This window comes from Phaenicophaeus curvirostris, chromosome 1, assembly GCF_032191515.1.
Source record: "Phaenicophaeus curvirostris isolate KB17595 chromosome 1, BPBGC_Pcur_1.0, whole genome shotgun sequence".
Taxonomy (NCBI): domain Eukaryota; kingdom Metazoa; phylum Chordata; class Aves; order Cuculiformes; family Cuculidae; genus Phaenicophaeus; species Phaenicophaeus curvirostris.
The window spans coordinates 1,980,196-1,994,316 of record NC_091392.1 but is presented as its reverse complement, the minus strand read 5'-3'; the positions used below and the strand labels follow the sequence as shown (position 1 = coordinate 1,994,316).

Genomic DNA, 14,121 nt, shown 5'->3' with positions numbered 1-14,121 from the left:
GCATTTTGATCGATTTCCTCAAATCCAGAATTTCCTAGCCACCGTCACCTAAGCTGTGAAAATACTGAATCATAGAATAGTTTGGGTTGGAAGGGACCTTAAAGATCATCCAGTTCCAACCCCCCTGCCACGGGTAGGGACACCTCCCACTGGATCAGGTTGCTCCAAGCCCCATCCAACCTGGCCTTGAACACCTCCAGGGATGGGGCAGCCACAACTTCCCTGGGCAACCTGGGCCAGGGCCTCACCACCCTCACAGGAAAATATTTCTTTCTAATCTAAATCTTCCCTCTTTCAGTTTACTGCGAAGACATTCAACATGTTGCTACCAAGTTAAATTGTTAAATACCTTTTGCTTTTTTTTATTGTCTTCTTGCTGGCTTTGTTTCATAAGGAATAAGTTTTTACACCGGTTTCCCTGAGACTCAGCAGAAGTTTCAAAACACGTATTATCCGATTATATGCTTGAGGTTAAACAGTGCTGGAAGCTGTAGAGCACCCCATTTGGGATTTGTCGTTTAGACAACAGTTTTCAATTATAAAATTCAAATAACTGTTAAGTTTAATGAACCTCTGGAAGTGTGCAGAGTGATGTAGACTGTGTGTAGAAATACAGTTGCACTTGTCCCAGGGTGCTTCACAAAACTTTCACTTTGTGCTCTATTGAAATGTGGCTGCTTGTGGGCTCTCACAGGCTGGCACCTAGGATGAAGACTTGCTGAACTGTGCTATATATGCTCTTCTCCCACACAGGATTCTTTTACAGCCATTAAAATAACACTTTGGGAAAAAAAAAACAAACCCTCAACCAACCAAACTGTGATTTTCAGAAAGGACCAGACTTTGTTTCTGAACTTAGGTGTTTTATTGTGATATACTCAGAGGCCTAAATATCAGTACGGTGTCTCTGGTAAACATGTTCAAAATCATAAAGTGGTTTGAGATGGAAGGGACCTTTACAGGTCATCTTGTCCAATCCCCCTGCAGGAGCAGGGACTTCTTTAACTCGATCAGGCTGCTCAGAGCCCCATCCGACCTGACCTTGAATGATTCCAGGGTTGGGGCCTCCACGGCCTTCCTGGGCAACCTGGGCCAGAGTTCCATTGCCCTCACTGTAAAAAATTTCTTCCTTATATCCAGTCTAAATCTCCCCTTGCTTAGTTTAAAACAATTGCTCCTATTACAACAGGCCTTGCTAAAAAGTTTGTCCCCATCTTTCCTATAGCCCCTTTTAAGTACTGAAAGGCTGCTCTAAGGTCTCCCTAGAGCCTTCTTTCCTCCAGACTTAACAATGCCACCTCTCTCAGCCTGTCCTTGTACGGGAGGTGCTCCAGACTTTAGATGATTTTCGTGGACCCTTCTGGACCTGCTGCAACAGCTCCATGTCCTTCCTGCGCTGGGGACTCAGGAACTGAATGCAAGATTCCAGGTGGAGTCTCAGCAGAGCAGAGCAGAGGAGCAGAATCCCCTGCCTCACCCTGCTGGTCACACTTCATTGGATGCAGCCCAGGAATATGGTTGGTCTTCTGGGCTTTGAGCGTGCATTGTTGGCTCATGTTCAGCTTTTCATCCATCCGTCCCCCATGTCCTTCTCTGCGGTGCTGCTCTTAATGCCTTCATCCCCAGCCTGTATTGAAACTGGGGATTATCCTGACCCTGGTGTAAGACCTTGTACTTGGCCTTGTTGAACCTTGTGATGTTCACATGGGCCCACTTCTCCAAATCGCTCTGAATGACATTCTAGCCTTCTGGCGTGTCAACCGCACCACTCAGCTTGGTGTCATCTGCAGACTTGCTGAGGATGTTTGATCTTGGATGTTGCTTGACATTGTCATTACAAGGCCCAATCCTTGGAATTATCAGGATCGGACCCATTGTGTAATGTTCTGTTTCTACCTGCGGCTTTTTGGGGTGTAAAAGGTCCTAACAAATGAGTGCATTTGCTCTAACAGAAAAAATACTGTATGAGAACTTACCTGCATGGTCCATGCGTCTGTGAAGTCAGTGCTTGATCCTCCCAGCCGCTTGCTCTTCAAACACACCACTGCAATTGCTGTGGTGATTTGCAAGTCGATGGGGTCTCAGGAACGGTCTGGTCTTGGTTGCTTCTGCTGGGCAGATGAGATGTGGAACAGACACTCTCTCATCTCAGTTACTGTATTCCTATTCCCTCGCATCCTGACCTCTTCTTTTATTCACCTGTTGTTGTTTCTTCTCTGTTACATTTCCTGCCACAAAGCGCTCGCACTGTTGGTCTGTGTGGCCGAGCGGCGTCTCTCGATGAGGTGGCTGTGTGGTTGGCCTTCCAGTGTTTGTGCGCTTTAAATTTCTGGTAATGATCACAACGGTTCAGACTGAAATGAGAAGGCAAACACTATAATTGGTGTGTGGCCACGGTCATCAGCAAGTGGTACCTCATAAAGAGTAACTGGATTCTAATAGGTTTCTCTTTACTCTGCTTATTTTTTTTTTCCTTTTAAATACTGAAGTCTCCATGCACATTGCAGCCCTTTCCTGCAGAGAGGAACCTGGTCTTTCTAGACATCCATGGTACTCTGCTTGAATAATTATTTGTTGCTTCTAGCAACTGGTTTCTTCGTTTAACTCCACAAATCCTTTGTTGGTCAAAAATTGCCTGTGTTGGCTAAGGCTATGCTGTGATTTTTTTCTGTTCTGTACTGCACAGAGGTTTCATAGAATCATAGAATAACCAGGTTGGAAAAGACCCATCGGATCGTCGAGTCCAACCATTCCTATCAAAATAAGTTTCTCTTATTCTGGTTTGTGGTTTAAGTCCTTAGTGTGGTATAAAATGAATAAATAAATAAATCATAGAATCTTTGGAGTCAGAAGGGACCTTAAAGCCCATCCTGTTACAAGCCCTTGCCACGGGCAGGGACACCTTCCACTGGATCAGGTTGCTCAAAGCCCCATCCAACCTAGCCCTGAACACTTCCAGGGACAGGGCATCCAGGACTTCTCCGGGCACCGTATGTTTTACTGTGGGTTGCCGTTAAAATTGGAGCTTTGTTTGATCCCACCAATCATTTAGCACTCTGTAGAACTACCTTTCACTAAAATGTTCATTTTCCTAATTAGATGAGAAATATTTAAATTTGATCTGCCTGCCTTTTTTTTTTTTTTTTTCATGGTGTTTCCCACTGTCTTTAATGAGTGTTTTCATTTGAATAAGCAACAGGGAGTGAATGGAAGTGAATTGCACTCTTGAAGAAACCTGATCCAGAATTAATGGAAGATCCTTCCTGGATTTCCGGGCTGCACCTGTGCGTCACACAGTACCTTTTTCTGCCTTTAAGCACAAACAATTGCAGGTGTCTGCTGTGATAATTTTCATAGAATCATAGAATGGTTTGGGTTGGAAGGGACGTCAAAGCCCATCCAGTTCCACCCCCTTGCTGTGAGAGGGGACACCTCCTACTGAATCAGGTTGCTCAAAGCCTCATCCAACCTGGCCCTGAACACCTCCAGGGATGGGGCATCCATGAATTCTCTGTACAACCTGTTCCAGTGCCTCAGAATTCTTCCTAATAATCTGATCTCAATCACCCCTCTTTCAGTTTAAAACCTTTCCCCCTCATCGTATTCCTGCACTCTCTGAGGAAGAGCTCTTCCCCAGCTTTCCTGTAGTCCCTTTCAGTACCAGAAGCTGCTCTAAGGTCTCCTCAGAGCCTTCTCTTCTCCGGGCTTAACAGCCCCAGTTCTCTCAGCCTGTCCTTGTATGAGTCGTGTTCCAGGTACAAGACCTTGCACTTGCTCTTTTGGAGCAGAGGAAGAGGGGCTCTACAGGGGCACAGAGCTGCTGAACACTTACAGCAACAGTTAAAAGCGGCAGCAACCAAATGGTCCTTTCTGACAAAAAGAGCCAATACCTACTTGCAAGGATTTTCTGGTGTGTTCAGGTGCCAACTTAGCATTTGTTTTCTTAAATACAAGTTTGTATTTTGCACACAATATCTGTTTTTTCACTTTTGTTTAATAAAAAAATCCACAGAAACATAATGCCCACATGCTGTGGCCACAATATTCTTCCTGTGAAATGAATTCTCTAGTCAAGAAATCGATAACTTAAGACTCTGTTTATTATCCGTAGTCTAGCAGTAACCACAGGTAACAGAGCTGGCCTAAGGGTAGGTAAAAAAGCCTGGCGCTTATCCACCCAGCCTAGCTGGAGGCATCTGAAAAAGGAGATTCACAGAAATGAAATATTTATTATTCATTAACAGTTTTCTCTTAAAAATGATCCTTATTATAATTCTCTTATTGCTTTATTGGGCAAGTGGGAAGCTGCTGGATCATAACAACCCCATGCAGCGCTACAGGCTTTGAGAGGAGTGGCTGGAGAGCTGCCTGGAGGAGAAGGATCCGGGGTGTTGATCGACAGTGGCTGAACATGAGCCAGCAGTGGCCCAGGTGGCCAAGAAGGCCAGCAGCATCCTGGCCTGCATCAGGAGTAGTGTGGGCAGCAGGACCAGAGAAGTGATTGTACCCCTGTACTCGGCATTGGTGAGGCTGCACCTTGAATGCTGGTTGAGTTGGATATTGGAAAGCGGAGATGAAAAATGCTTGTGATCTACTGATCAAATTCTGCCAAAATGAATGGTCCCAAGGCCTTTTTTTTATTAATCCAATTCCAGTGTAAATTCCGTGACCTCAGAGGAAATGACAAGATTAGTTTTTTTTTCCTGTATGAGATGTTCTAAGTCCCATGAGGAAACCATTTCAGGGTTGTTTCTCATCGTCTTCTCTATCCTGTCTTCCATACATGTAAGCGACTCCAATGAATTCAGCACTTTGCATTTGTGTAATCTGTATTTTTAGCTATGTAAAATCAAAAGTCAATGAGATTTGGCTCAGTGAATTTTTATTTTACTGCAGCATAAAAATATTTCTTACCAGCCTAACATCCGGTTGGAATTATTCTAATCCTATTGAGCTCTTGCTAATGAGACAGGCACGCGCAGGCATCCAGCTGCCAAGTACAAATTACAGGTACTGTACAGGGGAGGTGGATTCTCATTTGGAAATATGAAAATGAATAAACCCAAGTGAACCGCTTAGGGAGCTCTCTTGGAGATCCCCACTGAGTTCACAACCTGCATGTTCTCGCCATCTCAATTGACATTTTTTTTCTGTTTGTCATATATTTTGGATGCTTCTGCTTTTCAGGGAGTTCTAAAAAGCTAATGTATATTTATCGTTTTTTCATAGTCCTGTCCTGGTTTGTAATTCCCCCTTCAAAGTTCTTTCTGCAAAGTTCCCTTCCTTAACAATTTTGATCCATTCCTATTTGGCAAACAGTGTGTTGATTTTTCTTCCTCGGCACATATTTTAATAGAACTGAAACAAGCAAAGATGCCCTTGGCTTCCTATTCTGCAATGTTAGCAGGAACGTATACAATCTCAAGAATATTAAGCATTCCTTCCTTGGCTTTTTTTTGTGCCAAGCAAGAAAAAGAAATGGTTCCTGTACCGAGGGACTTAGGTAGGAAATTCAGATGTGCGGAGCAGCATTTTGGATTCAAAGGGATATCGCTTCTTTTTTAGTTAGAGATGCTGCTGGGTTGCAGGGGTTTAGTGTTGTATCTTTGAAGGAGTAAAATGGTAATGAATTACCAGAGTACTTTAGGCTGAGGGGGTTGGGCTTCTTCAGTCTGGAGAAGAGACAGCTTGAGGGAGACCTTATAGGAGCTTTCCAGTATTAAAGATAGCCTACAGTGTCCATGTGGAAACTGGTGACAAGTGGCATTCCTCAGGAGTTCATGTTAGGACCTGTGTTGTTTCACATCCTTGTCACAGACATGGACAGTGGGATTGAGTGCACTCTGAGCAAGATTGACAGTGACACCAAAATGTGCGTTGCAGTTGACGTGCTGGAGGCAGTGGATGCCATCCAGAGGGACCTGGACAGGCTTGAGAGGTGGCCCTGTGATAACTTCATGAGGTTCAACAAGGCCAAGGGAAAAGTCTGGCACCTGGGTGGGGGCAAGTCCATGTATGTATGTGTTGGAGCAAGTCCGGAGGGGACCACAAAGATGATCTGAGGGTGGGAGTGCCTCTGATATGAGGATGTGCTGAGAGAGATGTGGTTGTTCAGCCTGGAGAAGAGAAGGCTCTAGGCAGACCTTGGAGCAGTCTTCCAGTACTTAAAGGCATCTACAGGAAAGCTGGTATGGGGCTTATTATCAGCGAGTGCAGGGATAGGATGAGGGGAATGGTTTTAAGCTGAAAGAGGGAGATTGAGATGAGATGTTAGGAAGACTTTTTTTCCTGTGAGGATGATGAGGCACTGGCCCAAGTTGCCCAGGGGAAGTCATGGGTGCCCCATCTCTGGAGGTGTTCAAGGCCAGGATGGATGAGGCTTTGATTAACCGAGGCAGGGGGTTGGAACTGGATGGGCTTTGATGTCCCTCCAACCCAAACCATTCTATGATTCTGTGATTCTTTTCGGTTCTCCATTTATTAATCCAGACTCCCAAACTGACTAGAAATAACTATTTCCTAAACCCAAGACCTTGTACTTCTGGAACTTGCTGGTCTTCTGATAAAATAATTGAAAAAAGCAGCATCTGATGTTGCTTTTCTCCATTTGAAACTTAGGTTGAGGTTTAAACTTTTACCCTGTCCGTAAAGAAATAATCTACAGGTATTTAAGGCAAACTCATGTGGGTGGAGGGGAGAAAAAAATCTGTTAGACTTAAATTCTATGTTATTGTGTAAAATTATTTCTCCCTTTTGGTGTAGTAAGTGGTCCCTTTAATGTTTTAAACTAGAACAGGCTAAAGGGCTGTAAATGGAGGTAATTTTTTCCAGTCAAAATGATGAGTATGAAATTTTCAATGATGCTTGTTTGTACAGTATTTTCCCAGAACAAGTAATTAAAGAAAACAAGAGGTTCCCAATACAGGTGTTAATTCTGGGAAGATTTCCCTGTTGGTGCATCTGACAGAGCTAGCTGAAAACTAAGGCAGCTGACTGAGCTGGAAACATCTGCTGAGTTCAAGTCTTGCGGCTTTCCTGGAGTCCCTTTCAGTACTGGAAGCTGCTCTAAGGTCTCCCTGAAGCCTTCTCCAGGCTGAACAACACCAGCTCTCTCAGCCTCTCCTCATACAGGAGATGCCTCAGCCCTGTGATCATCTTTATGGCCTCCTCTGAACTCGCTCTAACAGGTCGATGTCCTTGTCTTGCTCTCATCTTCTTGGAGTCTGGGCTACCACTGCATATTAAGCTCATTTTCCAGAGAACTCTGAAGTGTAGAAAAAGACTTAATTGTCTGCTACATTCCTAGCATCTGCTGCTGAGCTTCCTGAAGTCAGGTTGTATGGACTGGGGCTTTGAGATCTCTGTATTCCTGTTTCCCTTCTTTTTCATATATGTTGATGGTGTTTTCATGCTACTGCTGACTGAGTTGTTGAAAAGATGAGGTCTTCGGAGTTTAGGCTGTGTGAGGTTTGTAGCGCTTACCCAGGAGGGCTGTTTTTTTGTCCCCTAAAGGATCATGGTTCAACTCAAGGTGGCAGCAAATATATACTATAAACCTAAGCAGCCAAATAGCGAAGTGACAACTAGAATTGTTAACTGTCAGATGTTGGAATTATATCATTTAAGTAGGAAAAAGCTTGTGGTATCACAAAGGGTTCTGATTTCCAGCTACCCTAGTATTGTCCTTCTCTTGACACGTTTTGTGGTTTCTAAGATGCAGGTCCTGTAGTGACCTCTCTCATGAGCTTCATTGACATCTGTGTTTGGCTGTGCAATCTCTAGTGCTTGGAACAAAAGATGTTATACTTACGGACAATTCATGAAACTCGATTGCAAGGAACTGCCGTATTGTTTGAGTTTGAAGCTGAAGAATGTTATAGAATGATAGAATGGTTTAGGTTGGAAGGGACCTTAAAGGTTATCCAGTTCCACCCCCTGTGCTGTGGGCAGGGACACCTCCCACTGGATCAGGTTGCTCAAAGCCCCATCCCACCTGAACTTGAACACCTCCAGGGATGGGGCAGCCACAACTTCCCTGGGAAACCTGTTCCAGTGCCTCCCCATTCTCATGGTGAAGAAATTCTTCCTAATGTCTAGTCTAATTCTGCCCCTCTCCAGTTTATACCCATTCCCCCTCCCTTGTCCTATCACTACAAGCCTTTGTGTACAGTCCCTCCCCAGCTTTCTTATAGGCTCCTTTCAGGTACTGGAAGGTCACTATAAGATCTCCTCAGAGCCTTCTCTTCTCCAGGCTGAACAACCCCAACTCTCTCAGCCTGTCCCCGTATGGCAGTTGCTCCAGCCCTCTGATCAACCTTGTAGCCTCCTCTGGACCCGTTCCAGCAGCAGCATGTGCTTCTTATGTTGAGGATTCCAGAACTGGACACAGTACTCCAGATGAGGTTTCACAAGAGAGAAACAGAAGAGTAGAATCCCCTCCCTTGCCCTGCTGGCCTCACTTCTTTTGATGCAGCCCAGGACACAGTTGGCCTTCTGGGCTGCGAGCGCACTTTGCTGGCTCATGTTGACCGTCTCATCGACCAGCACCCCAAGTCCTTCTCCTCAGGGCTGCTCTCAATAACATCATCCTCCATCCTGTATTGAAATTGGGGCTTGCCCCGACCCAGGTATAAGGACCTTGCACTTTGCTTCCTTCAGGGTTTTGTTGGATATATTATGGCTTTAATTCCTCTGTCCTCCTTGAGTGGGACAAGTGCTTGTGTGCTCCCGTCCTCCTCTAGTGCTGTGTTCCATATGGCAGCACAGATTTGCTTGCTCACTTGAGTTTTCTTAGCTGCTCCTTCTGGGATTGTGATCCCCTGTGAAATGGCCTTTTTGTTTCTCTTTTTAAGGCTAAAGTCCTTGCGTAGGTGGTACAGCCTGTTGTTTTCCTTTGAAGGGAAGAAGGAAGAGTGAACTGGAAGTTTGGGATACAACTTTGTTGACTTTCTGAGAGAAAGGGAGCATTTCTTGCAAATTTTTGTTGAGTTCTTTGTTACAACTATTTGAGAAGAGCTTTGGCACTTGAGTTCCTACTCCTTCCCTAATGATACTGAATTCAGAAAAATCTGTCAAATACCACACCTTCTTGTGGCATGGTGGTTGTCACTGAAGATACTCCTAAATAAACCATGATGAAATGGGTTTACCCCTTTGTTATTGTTCAGTGATGTGCAAACAGATCTCATTTACCTTCCAAACTTTGCTATAGAGGACAAGTGACTTAGCAAGAAAAGTGGATATTTTCTTTCCTGCTGGACAGCTGGAGGGAGGGCAGGAGATACTGATTTTAGAGCCAGAAATACGGGTTTTAGTTTGAGTGGACCTCATTGCTTTAACAAATCCAAAGTGGAAGATGTTATGGTAGTAAAGACCAGCAGCAGTGTTCAGCAATGGAGCTATTTCAGTTTTGGAATCCCCAACAGAAGAAGGATATGGAACTGTTGGAATGGGTCCAGAGGAGGCCATAAAGATGATCCTAGGGCTGGAGCACCTCTGCTATGGGGACAGGCTGAGAGAGTTGGGATTGTTCAGCCTGGAGAAGAGAAGGCTTTGGAAAGACCTTCTGGCAGCCTTCCAGTACTGAAAGGGGCCTACAGGAAAGCTGGGGAGGGTCTCTTTATCAGGGAGTGATAGGATAGGATGAGGGGGAATGGTTTTAAACTGAAAGAGGGGAGATTTAGATGAGATAAGAGGAGGAAATGTTTTCCTGTAAGAAGGGTGAGGCACTGATAGAGGTTGCCCAGGGAAGCTGTGGATGCCCCGTCCCTGGAGGTGTTAAAGGCCAAGTTGGATGAGGCTTTGAGCAGCCTGGTCCAGTGGGAGGATGATCCCTAAGGTCCCTTCCAACCCAAACCATTCTATGATTCTGTGACCCTTTTGAAATACAATAACTAAAGGATAACTTTTCCCTCTCATAAATCCAATAGTGTAGTGAAAAAGTTCCGAAACCTGTGAAAACTGGAATAGTAAAACACAATATTTATGTTGGTTTTATATTCTCGAACTGCATCGTTTGCTACTGAACACGAGACAGGCACGTTTAGGTAAAATGAACTTCACTCAGTGTAGTGTGCAGACTTACAAGAGTGTGACTGGTTTGTGGTAGGTAGTGCATTTCTTAGCCACAGGCTTCCTGCCCTAGTAGAAAACTTCAAAATATCCCTATTTTTGTCATGTGTTTCTCCACAGGACCTTATCTACCAGTGATGATGTTGAGGACCGAGAGACTGAGAAAGGCCGTCTGGAAGAAGCATATGAGAAATGTGACCGGGACTTGGATCAACTCATTGTCCAGCACTACACTGAGCTCACCACGGCGATCCGCACTTACCAGAGCATCACTGAGCGCATCACCAACTCCCGCAATAAGATCAAACAGGTGAAATCTGATTTTCCATGTGTTTCTGTGTTTGCATCTCCTTGATGGTGTGTTCTCTGCAACTCTGTGCAACTTAGCTGTATCTGTGTCCTATCCTTTATTGGTAATGTAATGTTCTAAGCTACCTTTTAACCTTTTATTTAATGGAATAATAGAATGATTTGGGTTGGAGGGATGTCAAAGCCCATCCAGTTCCAACCCCCCTGCCATGGGCAGGGACACCTCCCACTGGGTCAGGCTGCTCAAGGTCCCGTCCAGTCTGACCTTGAACACCTCCATGCAGGGGGCATCCGTGGCTTCCCTGGGCACCCTGTGCCAGTGCCTCAGCACCCTCATTGTGAAGAATTTCTTCCTAATGTCTAGTCTAAATCTTCCTCTTCCAATTTAAAGCCATTTTCCTTGTCCTGTCACACCCTTGTAAGAAGTCCCTCCCCAGTTTTCCTGGAGCCCCTTCAGGTACTGGAAGGCTGTAAGGTCTCCATGGAGCCTTCTCTTCTCCAGGCTGAAGAAGCCCAACTCGCTCAGCCTGTCCTCATAGCAGTGGTGCTCTAGCCCTCGGATCATCTTCTTGTCCTCCTCTGGACCTTTTCCAACAGTTCCATGTCCTTCTTTGTTGGGGATTCCACAACTGGACACAGGACTCCAGGTGGGGTCTCATGAGGGTAGAGTAAAGGGGCGCAATCTCCTCTTTTGGCCTGGTGGCTGTGTGTTTTTTGATGTAGCCCAGGATGTGGTTGGCCATGTGGGCTGCGTTTCTCTCTCTCTTTTCTCAGCTACTTGCCATCATTCTTAACTGAACTAAAAATTGAATTTACAAAGCTCTGTTACCCACAAAAACTGAGCTAGGCCTCATTTTCAAGTCATTCTGTGGCATGGCTAGGAGTGGACTGTCCAGTCCTAACATAGTGGTTGTAGGCTGTGTTTTACTAGCAAGTTGTGTTCCATGGGATCTCTCTGTTTGAGAACACAAGAAATTAAAAAGCAAAACAAGGCGGGGGATATGAAGTGTGAAGCTTCATGGTGCCCCCTGTTCATTTATTGTCTGGGCATGTTGCTATCAGTTTTTTTGATGTCTAAGGGCTGCTAAGTTAACACCTTTCCATCTAATCTGTTCGTGTTTTGATATGTTGGCCTCCAACCACCCCCTAAAAAGTCTGGGTGATTCATCAGCTTGCTGTTTGCTTGAAGAATATGAATTTTGGTGCTATTTCCAAGCTCAGTTCTGTTGTGTGAATGTGCATGAACTCTGTGCCCCCATATCTTTCTGTGTTTTGAGTGCTCACACTTCAGTAGCGTGCCAGTAAATAACTCTGGCACTCTTTGTTGTGGACTTGTTCCATCTGCTCTCTCCTGCAGCAATAGATTCATTCTTTGGTCTGTTGTCCTGTCTTTTACTTCCTGTGTAGTTTCTGTACTGAAACTTTGCAAACCAGTCACCAAATCTCTTCATTGTTTTTTTTTTTTGCCCCTGGCTCTGTGAAGGCCTCGGCTTAAAGCCTTTCACAGTCGTGCTTGAGAAGCAGTTGGCTTTTTCCCTTCTGGGGCTGTGTGCTGACCCTTCTGGCTTTTAAAATTCATTTAGCATTTTCAAAGAAAATGAGACCGTTCTGATGCTTTCCAAGGGTAAAAGTTCATTCTAGGATTTATGTACCAAGCTTACTGTTTTGAAAGAAGAGATCAATTGCCCTAAATTTGAAGTGAACTGGAGCCAGTGGCCTGTTTTCATGCAGTGTGCTCTGCTTTGCAGAGGTCAAAACAAATGTAGAGGGGAGTGACCTTTTGGTCCCGCCTAGAAGAGTGACTGTAAAGGTGAAGAACCTTTAGATATTTAAGTTTTCTTATTAGTTTTGGTCAATATGTATTGAAGTAGCCTTGACCTAATCTTATTGGAGGCCCCAGCTCTGGTTTGTCATCAGTCATTTTCTTTTGACGTTCACCTCTTGTGGAAGGTGGATGATCGAGAAAGAGAGTCCAGATCCCTCTGTGTACCTACCTTTTCAGGCAGTTCTTCTATAAATTCCTGTTGGGAAAGGCTTAGTTTTGATTCTAGCTTTAAAGATATTACTGCTGTAAAATGAAATTACAAAGTAGGAGGAATGTGGTCTACCAGGGGATGTGCTTTCTGAAAGACTGGTTGTTCATTCCTTCCTCTCCTTTCTGAGGTATGTATAGTCGATCTTCTGCGTTCCAGGCTTGGGGAAGAGTGTCTGGAAAGCTGTCTGGAGGAGAGGGACCTGGGAGTGCTGGTTGTCAGTGGCTGAATATGAGTCAGCAGTGTGCTCAGGTGGCCAAGAAGGCCAATGGCATCTTGGCCTGTATCAGAAACAGCATGGCCAGCAAGTCCAGGGAGGTGATTGTGCCCCTGGGCTTGGCATTGGTGAGATAGCACCTCGAATTCTGTCTTCAGTTTTCGGCTCCTTACTCCAAGAAGGACTTTGAGGGGCTGGAGTGTATCTGGATAAGGGGAGTGAAGCTGGTGAAGGGGCTGGGGAACAAATGTTAAGAGAGGCAGCTAAGGGACCTGGGGTTGTTTAGAATCATGGACTAGTTTTGGCTGGAAAGAACCTTAAGGCCCATCCAGTTCCAACCAACCTGCCGTATGCAGGGACACCTCCCAGCAGACGAGGCTGCTGAAGGCCCCATCCAACCTGGCCTTGAAAAGCTCCAGGGAGGGGGCATCCATGGCTTGCCTGGGCCAAGGCCTCACCACCCTCATTGTGAAGAATTTCTTCCTAATGTCTAATCTAAATCTTCCGCTTCCAATTTAAAGCCATTCCCCCTTGTCCTGTCTCTTCAGGCCCTTGTTAAAAGTCCCTCCCCAGCTTTGCTGTGGCCACTTCAGGTACTAGAAGGCCTCTATAAGGTCTCCATGGAGCCTTCTCTTCTCCAGGCTGAACAACCCCAACTCTTTCAGCCTGTCCTCTGCCTGTTATTGTACTGAAATCATAGTCTTTTCTGACGTCTGTTCTTATGTAGCATTGTTATTTACCAGTTGTCTGTATTTTGTCCCATCTATGAGTGTTGTATGTATTTTTGTAAACTGCCTGTTGCTGGACAAGGTAGGAGAACATGCAGCTGAAGTGGAGTTTCTGGAGTGCTTTGAAGTCTCACTATTTAAAAATAAATTGAAGGCCCTACTTCTGAGAGTCTCTCTTCATGTGTAATTCAGTGAGAGTTCAGCCTGAGAAAAGGTTGGGCCCTAAGTATTCATAACTTCTCACAAAAACAAGAGTGGTGTGAAAGCAATGTGTGAAGCTGTGTAGTTAATTGCTTCCATATTTTAATATGTATTAGTGATTTGCATTATGCAAGAGAAGCGAGGTTGTACTGACCTTAGCAGAGGATACTGGGAGAACCTGAAAGCAAGGAATGCAGAAAGTGTGCTTGTCTGAGCAGAAAGTGTGGAGAAGCAAAACTCCTGATGTTTCATAAAGGGGGTAGGATAGTAGAGACTTTGCCACATAGAGAGGATGATGTGAGGCTGGAAAGCAAACTAAATGGCAAACACCTAGGTATTTCTGTGGGTAATGTAATGGCCTTGATAATTAATGGAAATGCTGATTTGAACTGTATTGTAACTGCTGTTTGTTCCCATGAAACTGCATCTCTTACAGAAAACAAATGGCATTGCTCAAGGTATTAGGAAAACTATTGTAGTTATAGAATCATAGAATTATTTGGGTTGGAAGGGATGTTAAAGTCTATCCAGTTCCCACCCTCTGCCATGAGCAGAGACACCT

General features: G+C 44.8%; 1 protein-coding gene across 1 annotated transcript in view; it reads left to right on the top strand.

The window, feature by feature from the left end:
- Positions 1 to 14,121, top strand: part of EXOC4 (exocyst complex component 4) — a 428,233-nt gene that overhangs the window by 11,417 nt on the left and 402,695 nt on the right. The window contains exon 2 of the mRNA XM_069861081.1: positions 10,192 to 10,381. Coding sequence (XP_069717182.1) covers positions 10,192 to 10,381 — 190 coding nt within the window. The remainder of the gene's footprint in view (positions 1 to 10,191; positions 10,382 to 14,121) is intronic.